This window comes from Elephas maximus, chromosome 13, assembly GCF_024166365.1.
Source record: "Elephas maximus indicus isolate mEleMax1 chromosome 13, mEleMax1 primary haplotype, whole genome shotgun sequence".
Classification (NCBI taxonomy): domain Eukaryota; kingdom Metazoa; phylum Chordata; class Mammalia; order Proboscidea; family Elephantidae; genus Elephas; species Elephas maximus.
Window position 1 is genome coordinate 53,794,929 of NC_064831.1, and position 11,264 is coordinate 53,806,192.

The window sequence follows — 11,264 nt, forward strand, 5'->3', positions numbered from 1 at the left end:
GAGTTTTCCACTAAAACGAGCTATAGCAAAGTGGTCAGACTGCACCCTGTCAAAGGCGGAAACTTTCAAGACCCAGAAAAACAAGTCAGTCCCGTCAAGTTCCAGCTCTCAGGTTTCACAGTGTATCACCAAGGCCAGAAACCATAAAGGGAAAAATCTGTAAGTTTAACTGCATGATGCTGAAGGCCACCATAGACAACGAGAAAGGAGATGATAAGCTTGAAACGGATATCTGTAACATGAGAAAGAGCATTTGGGGAAAGTACAGTATATGAGGAAGAAAAGAAGGGCAGCTGGATAATTTCACATGTGAAAAAAGTATTAAGCCTCACTTATGGTCAAGAAAATGTTAGTAAAACAAGATTGGTGAAAATGATAAAGATACATAATATCCACTGTTAGTGATGGTTTTGGAAGTAGGTAGTCTGTCTCTTGGTATTAGTATTTAGGTAGTACAGTTTTGTTTGAGGGTAATGACCAACATTTTTAATGTCAGTTCCTTGGACAGTTATTTCAGTTGTAAACATGCATAATAATAAATGTACAGAGATGTTCATTAAATCACTTTATTGTCATTGCAAAAAAATGAAAAACAACCTAAGTGCTCATCAGTAGGGCACTGGTTTAATAAATTGTACTGGGTAGCAAGTGAGTCAGTGGTTAAGCAGTCGGCTTCTAACTGAAAGGTTGACCGTTTGAACCCACCAGTCTCGGGAGAAAGATGTGGCAGTCTGCTTCCGTAAAGATTACAGCCTTGGAAACCCTGTGGGGCAGCTCTGTCTATAGAGTCACCATGAGTCAGAATCAACTTGAAGGCAACGGGTTTATATAACAAGAAATAAAGAAAAAGTTGATCGGTAGCTATGGCCAGACAAACACAGCTATTACATAATGAAGAGTAAAAAAACTCATCCTGGTTTTTTATATGTACATGGAAGTATAGATGTACAGTGACTCCATTTATGGGAGAGAGAGAGAGGGGAAAAAAAAAAAAAAATCTGCGCACCGAAGCGCATGCGCCATGCTGGTCCATCACCATCTGCGCACTGAAGCACGTGCGCCATGCTGGTTCATCTACATCTGCGCACTGAAGCGAGTGCGCCATGCTGGTCCATCCACATCTGCGCCTTGGAGCGTGTTTGCCATGCTGGTCCATCTACATCGGCGCCTTGGAGCGTGTTTGCCATGCTGGTCCATCTACATCTGCGCCCTGGAGGGTGTGCGCCATGCTGGTCCATCTACATCTGCGCACTGAAGCTAGAGCGCCATGCTGGTCCATCTACATCTGCGCCCTGGAGCGTGTGCGCTGTGCTGGTCCTAGCTGTTAATTTAGCAGTGATTGCCGGGGAGGGGGTCGGGTCAGTTTCTGGAAGAAATGGAACTGGAACTTATTTTTCACCCACTTTTCTATTGTTTGAATTCCTTTTTTTTTATTTTTAATCTGTTGTGTCTCATCTTTATAATTATGTAATTATATAATACTTCTTTTGGGGATGGAGCCTTGGTGGCGCAGTGGTTAAACTGCTAACCAAAAGGTAGACAGATCATAATCCACCAGCCACTCCTTAGAAATCCCCATGGGGCTGTTCTCCTCTGTCCTATAGGGTCGCTCTGAGTCCGAACTGACTCGATGGCAGCAGGCTGATTTGGGGGGAGTAAAACAAAACATATATTAACTTATGCATACTTCCCGTCTACTGCTTTTTAAAATTAAATTTATGTAATACGTAAAAGTGATCTAATAACGTCAGCACACCAGTGTTAGTCCCTGCCCTCCATCGGGATGCTCTTAAAGCAGTTTATATAATGTGGAAGGCGGACATTGTGCAACATATGCCGTGAAACCCTTGAGGATCTTTAAAGAGTTCTGGAAACCACCATGGCATATGTATATACTTTTTCCTCAGGAAATGCAATAAAATGCGAGTGAAAAATTTAAGCTGCATCAGATCCCTAATGAGAAAGGCGAAGGTTAGGCAGCGAATAACGAAGCTTTCCTGAGGTGTGCGTGCGGGGCAGCTAGTCCTGTTCACTGGCCACGTGATTCACTTCCACGGCTGAGCGTTGAGGCGAAATTCGTCTGCATGCTGCCACGTATACTTGCACTGTAGAATATTTCTGGGTCATGGAGGCTTCTCAAATAGTTAAACCGCAAAATCAAGCTCATTACCTGCGAGTCCATTCCGACTCATAGCAACCCTATAGGACAGAGTGGAATTGCCCCACAGGGTTTCCAAGGCTGTGACAGCTGCTAACCAAAGGGTTGGCAGTTTGAATCCACCACGCGCTCCTTGGAAACTCTATGGGGCAGTTCTACTGTGTCCTACAGGGTCGCTAGGAGTTGGAACTGACTCGAAAGCACTGGGTTTGTTTTTTTTTTTAATCTTTACAGAGCAGATTGCCACATCTTTCTCCCTCAGAGCAGTTGGTGGGTTCAAACCACCAACCTTTCGGTTAGCAGCTGAGCACTTAACTATTGTGCTGCCAGGGCAATTGTTAAATCCGTGAATGTCAAGGATATGCTGTGTCTAAGTGGTCGTCCTCTTTAAAAAAATGTGTGTGTACACGTTTCAGTATGGGTTTCCTTACTACAAAGAGGGAGCCCTGGTTGCATGGTGAGTTAAGTGCTCTGTTGCTGCCAGAAGAGCTGGTCATTCAAACCTACCACCAGCTCTGAGGGAGGAAGACGTGTAAGTCTTTGGTGAGGTTTATGGCCTTGGAACCCCTGTGGGGCAGTTCTGCCTTGTCCTATAGGGCGCCTGTGAGTCAGAATCAACTTGGTGGGAACAGTTCCGTGTTTTTTGTTATTACAAAGAAATATACGCTCATTGTAGAATTTGAGGAATGTTCTACAAAGAAGGGAATAAACATCCCCTCAGGAGCCCTGGTGGTGAAGTGGTTAAAAGCTACAGCTGCTAACCAAAAGACCAGCGGTTCGAATCTACCAGCCACTCCTTGGAAACCCTGTGGTACAGTTCTGCTCTGTCCTGTAAGGGTCACTATGAGTCAGAATCAGCTCAACGGCAATGGGTTTTATAAGCCCACAATGTAGAAATAACTTGTGGTTAAGGATTTTTATATTTAAAAACAGTGATTTAAAATTTGTTTTATAACACATCACTTGAAACTTTAGAATCTTTGTGTTTTATTGGGTTTTTTTTTTAACCCTTTAAAAACTGTTAGAAATAGGCAGTGGGTTTTCAGGAGAGGCTCCCCAGGGGCACATGTCTTCTGACAAAGCTGTAGTCCTAAGGACACCCACCCCCTTGGCTGGGGTGCAGCGGTGGGCGTGGGGCTTCTGAGCCCGTGGTGACAGCGGGGTGTGAGGACACAAAAAGGGTGTTGTCAGTTGGGCCACTATTTCTTAAACTGAGTGTTTGAAGATGTAAGCTCTGTTGTACTGCTTGTCTATGAATTGTCTGCTGGGCCTGGTTGTGTCTTCTATTTCTTTTTGGTTTATCATGGTATCTCATTGTTTATCGTATGAAAAGGAGAGAACTCTGCATGCTCTGTGCATAAATTAGTTGTGAGACCACTGTGTGGCCACCCTGCAAGTTTAAGCACCTCGGGAAGGCAGACAGGAAGACAAACACGAAGGAAGAAAATGTTGGAAAACAAGCAGAGGCTGGGAGGAGGAAAGGACCTCGGTTGCATTGGAGAGAGAATGAGGACAGGAAGGGGGCCACAGAGAGGAGGACAGGAAGGGACCACAGAGAGGAGGACAGGAAGGGACCACAGAGAGGAGGAGGACAGGAAGGGGGCCACAGAGAGGAGGAGGACAGGAAGGGGCCACAGAGAGGAGGAGGACAGGAAGGGGGCCACAGAGAGGAGGAGGACAGGAAGGGGGCCACAGAGAGGAGGAGGACAGGAAGGGGGCCACAGAGAGGAGGAGGACAGGAAGGGGGCCACAGAGAGGAGGAGGACAGGAAGGGGGCCACAGAGAGGAGGAGGACAGGAAGGGGGCCACAGAGAGGAGGAGGACAGGAAGGGGGCCACAGAGAGGAGGAGGACAGGAAGGGGGCCACAGAGAGGAGGAGGACAGGAAGGGGGCCACAGAGAGGAGGAGGACAGGAAGGGGGCCACAGAGAGGAGGAGGACAGGAAGGGGGCCACAGAGAGGAGGAGGACAGGAAGGGGGCCACAGAGAGGAGGAGGACAGGAAGGGGGCCACAGAGAGGAGGAGGACAGGAAGGGGGCCACAGAGAGGAGGAGGACAGGAAGGGGGCCACAGAGAGGAGGAGGACAGGAAGGGGGCCACAGAGAGGAGGAGGACAGGAAGGGGGCCACAGAGAGGAGGAGGACAGGAAGGGGGCCACAGAGAGGAGGAGGACAGGAAGGGGGCCACAGAGAGGAGGAGGACAGGAAGGGGGCCACAGAGAGGAGGAGGACAGGAAGGGGGCCACAGAGAGGAGGAGGACAGGAAGGGGGCCACAGAGAGGAGGAGGACAGGAAGGGGGCCACAGAGAGGAGGAGGACAGGAAGGGGGCCACAGAGAGGAGGAGGACAGGAAGGGGGCCACAGAGAGGAGGAGGACAGGAAGGGGGCCACAGAGAGAGGACAGGAAGGGGCCACAGAGAGGAGGAGAACAGGAAGGGGCCACAGAGAGGAAGGGGCCACAGAGAGAGAGGACAGGAAGGGGCCACAGAGAGGAGGAGAACAGGAAGGGGGCCCCAGAGGAGGAGGAGAACAGGAAGGGGGCCCCAGAGGAGGAGGAGGACAGGAAGTGGGCCACAGAGAGGGGGCCACAGAGAGGCACTTTGGCTTTCAGAAAAGGACAGGGGTGATGGCCAGGCTTGGGTGCTGGGCTCTGTGGACCCGTGCTGTGGTGCTACTCGGTGGAGCCCACAGGGCCTGCACTTCCTCCTGGGGGGTTGCTGTGGAGCTGCAGTGGCCCCCCAGAGGGAGAAAAAGCAGGAGAGCATCTTGTGCTCTGCACTTTGTGTTTTGATCCCAAAACTGGAGTGCGTTCCTGTGAAGTGTTGATCTGTTCATTCTTTGAATAATCTCAACGGTTCTAAGGATGTCAGATTGCAGAAGTTAGAGGACCTGTACAATTACAGAGAAGATGTACAGTCTCACCTACTAACTTGTTAGTAATCCTCCAGATGACACACGCTTTCACATGATGGGAGGGGCCCGTGTAGAAAGTGGTGCAGGCAGGTGAAGCGGAGGCAGAAAGGCTTCCCTGTGCCCAGTGGTCTTTGCGTGGCCCAGGCAGATATAGGGAGCAGTGTCTTCCCCACACCTAGGGGTCTCTGCATGGCAGTGCTGTGTGTCCTGGGCAGATACGGTGAGCGGTGTCTTCCCCACGCCCAGTGGTCTCTGTGTGGCAGTGCTGTGTGGCCCGGGCAGATTGGGGGGAACAATGTCTTCCCCACGCCCAGTGGTCTCTGTGTGGCACTACTGTGTGGCCCAGGCAGACATCTTCCCGGTGAACCTTACAGCCCCCTGGTCAGCGGGTGGAGGGGCTGATGCAGAGCTCCTCAGAGTTGTCATCCTGCTGCCCTCTCCTTTGTCTGGGAAAACTTCAAGCAGGTGTTGATTTTAAATGTGGAAAATTGTGTTCGTTCTTCTTTCCTAATTCCCCCACCACCACCGAAGGCCACAGCTCTTTGCATGATGTAACAAATCCTAGCTGATGAAAGCTGCCATGATTTCAGCCTCAGAGCTTACGAGCACCACAGCAATCAGTCTAAAAAGATTCACAGCACCAACCAGTCTGTGACGTAGTCAGTGCTCTTACAGACGTGGGATTTGGGAGGCCCCAGAGGACAGCATCCCCATAAGTTTGCACATTTGGGTTTAATGTGTGAGACTTGCATCAGGAAATGCAGTGTTAAACAGTGTACTCTCTGGTTGTCGCCCTCCTTGACATGACATAGCAAGATGGCAGTGTTGTATTCATGGCATCTGTTAGGACAGAGTTGGAGGGAGGAAGGCCGCTGTCAGCCTGGTGTTTGGAAAAGGCTAAAGGAGAAGTGGAGCTAGGGAAACAGGTGTGGGCTGCAAATTCCAGGTATTGGGATCAGTGAGCAAAGGTCTTGACCCCTGCTGGACTATCTAGTACCTGGCCCACACCTCAGCCCTGCTAGACTTTACCCACTGACTTTACCCACTCAGGGAAGCCAAGGCTGACACTGACCTGGGAACTCTTGAGTACATCTTCCTTACAGCTGGGTGTGTGGTTCCTACTCAATTTTCCAAACTAAAGAAAAGCGAAGGATTAATTAACACAAAGGTCAGGATAGTGGCTACTCTGCTCGAGGGAGGGGCTCGTGACTGGGACGAGGAACACAGGATTCAGCTGACAGGGTCCCGCACATGGTCGTGCAGCTCGGCCACGTCCAGCTCGGCCACATGGGGGCCATTCCCAGAGGCCCAGGCTCCTCAAGTGCTGGAGAGAATCCATTTCTTAACCTGAGTATGTGTACATGGGTGTTCAGCCTTTTCTCTAAGCAGAACAACAGACATTATTATTCTCAGAATGTATATTATTCTCTGCAGCATAGTACGTATGTTTTATGTAGCCTTCTGAACGTGTCACTGACTGCACCAGGAGTTGGCTGCCTCTTCTGTTACGTGTCTTAAGCTTATGGCACACAGGTCTCTGTCGCAGCTACTCCACTCTGCTGTTGGAGCGTGAGAGCGGCCAGACGATACACCGACAGAACTTTATTCACAAAGCAGGCTGCTGGCTGGGGCTGGCGGGGGGGGGCCATAGTTCACCAACCCCTAGATTACACAGTTAAATCTCTAAAAGCAAATTGCAGGTGTGGCTCATTCAGGTAAGAGTAGAGAGTCGGGAACAAAGGATTCCTTGATGGTTCAGCAGAAGATGTGGTTGATAAGGTAGCCTTCTGTAATCTGTGTTTATTTTTTCATAAATCATGCCTGTGAAAAGGTTGGTCCAAAACTGGACTTTCTTTTATGAACTGGGGCTTTGTCTTCTGTACTCTTAAGATACTGAGAGAAAATTGCTGTTGGGACTTCCATCACATCACAAAACCACTCGTACGGGAACTGTCTGGTCTAACTCTTTCATTAATAATAGCAAAAACACAACACTAACATCATCTGTCACCAGCTGATCATCCATCAGGCACGATGCCAGATGTTTTACACACATTTCTCTTCCTCACAGTAGGTCTCCAAAGTCGTTACTTTTCTTGTCTCCACTTTGCAACTGAGAAAGGTTGACTTTTCCAAGGACACGTAGCTAATAAACCTAGGATTTGAACCTAGGTTGTTCAGCTTTGAAGTTTGCAGGCGTTTTTCAGCAGCACAGCACCTCTGTTAAAGGCTTCCTGTTTTAATGGTGCCACGTCAATTTTGTTTCAGATTGTCTTCGCAGTTTTACTGACTTAGAAGAACTTGATGAAACGGAGTTATATATGTGTCACAAATGCAAAAAGAAACAAAAGTCCACTAAAAAGTTTTGGATTCAAAAACTACCCAAGGTAAGTTTTGAGTTTCAAGTTATGATACAGTTTCAAAAGAAAAATACTTACATCTGATGAGAAGACAAAACGGTTTTTTAAGACTTTATGTGAAATATTCTGTATTCGCCCCTGGGATTTTTTCAGTAAAAGCTAAACCCTTGAGAACATCAAGGATCAAGAAACTAATAAAAACCAAACCCATTGCCATCCAGTCAATTCTGACTCATAGCAACCCTACAATGCAGAGTAGAACTGCCCTATAGGGTTTCCAAGGAGCAGCCAGGGGATTCGAACTGCCCACCTTTTTGTTAGCAGCCATAGCTCTTAACCACTGTACCACCAGGGCTCTCAAGAAACTAACAGGGAACCTAAAATATTTTTGAGAGACAGTAGTATCCTGTAGTTAATTTTGATTGAAAGGTAAAGTAGTATTTGTTCATAATCTCTGTCCTTATCTCCGTTCCCCAGGTGCTGTGCTTACATTTGAAAAGATTTCACTGGACAGCGTATTTAAGAAACAAAGTCGACACATATGTAGAGTTTCCCCTGAGAGGTCTAGACATGAAATGCTACTTGTTAGAGGTGAGGTGATTGCCTGTGTTAGCACTATGAAAATACGGTTCTTCAGTAAATTTACGCCTTCACACAGAGGTCATGGAGGTAGGGGACACTGACTTCCTTGACCACTGCTCCTAACTCAGTCCTGGGGGGCGCCTTCTCCCTTGTTCTGTAGCCTGAGAACAGTGGCCCAGAGAACTGCCTCTACGACCTCGCCGCTGTGGTGGTGCACCACGGTTCGGGGTGAGTATGTCAGCGGGCTTCTTGTGGTTGGGAAATACCAGGTGGCCAGCACAGTGAAGATCTGCGGTCCTGCACAACCTCTGTCTTTTCATTTATGTGTGTGTGCGTATACATACATACACATTTTTTTTTTTTTTTATTGGTGGTGGTGGTTGAGAATATACACAGCAGAACATACACCAATTCACCAGTTTCTACATGTAAAATCCAGTGACATTGATTAGTCTTTGAGCTGTGCAGTCGTTCTCACCCTTGGTAAAATGGTACGGTAGTATCATCAGAACCTGTCCAACTTCAGGGGGGATAATGACCAGGATCAGCCCAAAGCTGATTCCCATGAGGTGGAGGTCAGACATACGTCCACCCTCCAACCTTTTTACCAATTCTGACACCAGCCGTCCCTCCCATGGCCCTCTCTACTTCTCTTCTGACTCTGATAATCTATTGCAAGGGCCACACGGAACTCACAGAACATACTTAACGGTTAAATGGTTTATTAAGGAAGCAACAGGGTGCAACTCAGGATCAGGAGCAACAGGCCACAACTGAGGATCAGGGTCAGGAGGTAGGTAGGCAAAGTCTCCCTTCTTCAGTGCAGGACAGCTCTCTCAGCTGTGCAGGCCTCCTCTTGGCCTTCTCAAGACAGGCTCCTCTTGGCCCCCTGAGGAGACAGGCTTCTCTTGGCCCCTCAGGACAGACTCCTCTCGGCCCCCCCGGGACAGGCTCCTCTCGGCTCCCCCGGGACAGGCTCCTCTCGGCTCCCCCGGGACAGGCTCCTCTCGGCCCCCCCGGGACAGGCTCCTCTCGGCCCCCCCGGGACAGGCTCCTCTCGGCCCCCCCGGGACAGGCTCCTCTCGGCCCCCCCGGGACAGGCTCCTCTTGGCTCTGCTGTTTATCACCACTGACTCTGCCACCGTGCCCCTTCTGGGCCTTTTGCTGCTGGCCTTGCTGCTGAGCCCCTTCTGGGCCTGTCACTGTCTTCAATGTTACAGCCTTTGACCTGTGTTACAGCTCTTTTAGGAGCTTCCTTGCCTCTTTGCTGCTCTTCTCTTGGCTTTTCTTTTGTTTCTTCCTGGTTCCTGCTGTCTCAAACCTCTGTGGGGTTGGTTGCTCACATATGCAACTCCTTGTCAATTTCAAGGTATAGCCCTCCCATCAGGGTCACGAACTGACGAATCACCTCTCAGTAGGCCATAGACACTTAATTTGCATAGTAGGCTACAGACACTTCATTTGTATGGTCTGTAGTCACTTTATTTGCATAGTTTATTGACCAATCCCTGCAAGGTACAAACCAATCACAGGGCAGGCTGCAGCCCAGGGCCAGACAAAAAGTACCAAACCAAATTGTTCACAGCATACCAGGAAATATCAATCAACCTGGATAAAAGTAACAAACTCTCTGGGGTAGAAAACCAGGACAAAGGTAACTCCTCAGAGGAAAAATCTTTCAGGTTCTTTTTCCAAAGAGCCAAGGCAAAAGGCCACATAAAGGAACTCATTTCACCACACCCACCTTTTCTGAGTTTTTCCTCCATTAACATAAACTCACTCCCTCTTAAGTTTCCTATCTGATCTTTCCAGTTGCTGTTGTCAGTTTGATCCTGTATAGCTAGATCTTAAAAGAGCACAATGCTCAAGGCAGACATTCTTTACTAGTTAAGCCAAACTATTGTTTGGTTTTAAGAAGACTTCAGGGAATATTTTTGGTTTAAGGTTTAAAGATTATCTTAGAGCAATGGTTTCAGGAGTTCATCCACCCTCCATGGCTCCAGAAAGCCTAGAGTCCATGAAAATTTGAAATTCTGTTCTCCATTTTCCCCCTTTTGATCAGAATTCTTCTGTGGAATCTTTGATCAAAATGTTCAGTAATGGTAGCCAGGCATCATGCAGTTCTTCTGGTCTCATGACAAAGGAGGCAGTTGTTCTCATGGAGGCAGCTGGCCACACATTCCATTTCCTCCTCCTATTCCCAACTCTGATTCTTCCTCTATTGCTCCAGGTGAATAGACACCAATTCTTGTACTTCGAGTGGCTGCTTGCAAGCTTTTAAGACCTGAGGCACTATGCAACAAACTAGGAAGTAGAACAGAGCCACTAAACATGGTATTAGGCCAATTAACTGTGAAACCGTGACCCTAAACCTTCCATGAGGTGTTTGGTTGTATGTAAGCAGCTCCATCTTTAACAGAGTCTCTAAGATTTATTCTTTAATTATAGTGCTTATTAAATTCTATTATATATCTGACAGATTATATGGTTTCACAGATCCTTTTGTGATTTCTGTAGTCTTTTTTTTCTTCCTTTAATCTTTTGCCTTTTCTTTACAGGGTCGGCTCGGGGCATTACACAGCATTTGCAACTCATGAAGGTCGCTGGTTCCATTTCAATGACAGTACTGTAACACTGACTGATGAAGAGACCGTGCTGAAGGCAAAGGCCTACATCCTTTTTTATGTGGAACGTCAGGCCAAAGCCGGATCCGATAAACTTTAATACCTCCTCTAAATCGTTATTCGTCAACTATACCGGACAGACATTTCCAATTTTCCATAAATACTTGATCCAAGATTTAATTTCATTATGCACTTTTCAGTTTCCTACTTCGGGTTTAGTTTTATTTTGTCAATGGTAGTGACTTACTGAACATGGGCACCAACTAATTTTTTTTTTTTAGTTCTACCAGAAAACCTCAGCAGATGTTTTGATTTGCTGCTTTTAGTTGTAATAATTCAATTTTTATATGTAGTTTCAAGAACTTAGTTCTGTTTGACTTTTTTATATTCATGTTTTCAGTTCTCACTCTGAGGCACATTTACATCAATGCTTTTGTTACTCTCACATGCAGAAAGCAAGATACGTTCCTGATTGTGAAGAGAACACAACTGCCTGCCGCCTTGTCATGGCTGTGATGGAGATCAGGTTGACTCTAAATCAGAGGGTCATGTGTGCACATCATGTGTGGCCCACGAGATTTCACAGTGGCTGTTCAGTAGTCATTCCTCTTGCCTGTAACAGAGAACTG

General features: G+C 47.6%; 1 protein-coding gene across 2 annotated transcripts in view; it reads left to right on the forward strand.

Moving 5' to 3' along the window:
- Positions 1-10,914, forward strand: part of USP3 (ubiquitin specific peptidase 3) — an 87,731-nt gene extending 76,817 nt beyond the window's left edge. For both annotated transcript variants that reach the window (XM_049905985.1, XM_049905986.1), the window contains 4 exons: positions 7,338-7,456; positions 7,907-8,020; positions 8,172-8,239; positions 10,570-10,914. In XM_049905985.1, coding sequence (XP_049761942.1) covers positions 7,338-7,456; positions 7,907-8,020; positions 8,172-8,239; positions 10,570-10,735 — 467 coding nt within the window. In that variant the 3' untranslated portion in view covers positions 10,736-10,914. The remainder of the gene's footprint in view (positions 1-7,337; positions 7,457-7,906; positions 8,021-8,171; positions 8,240-10,569) is intronic.
- The last annotated feature ends 350 nt before the right edge of the window (positions 10,915-11,264 follow it).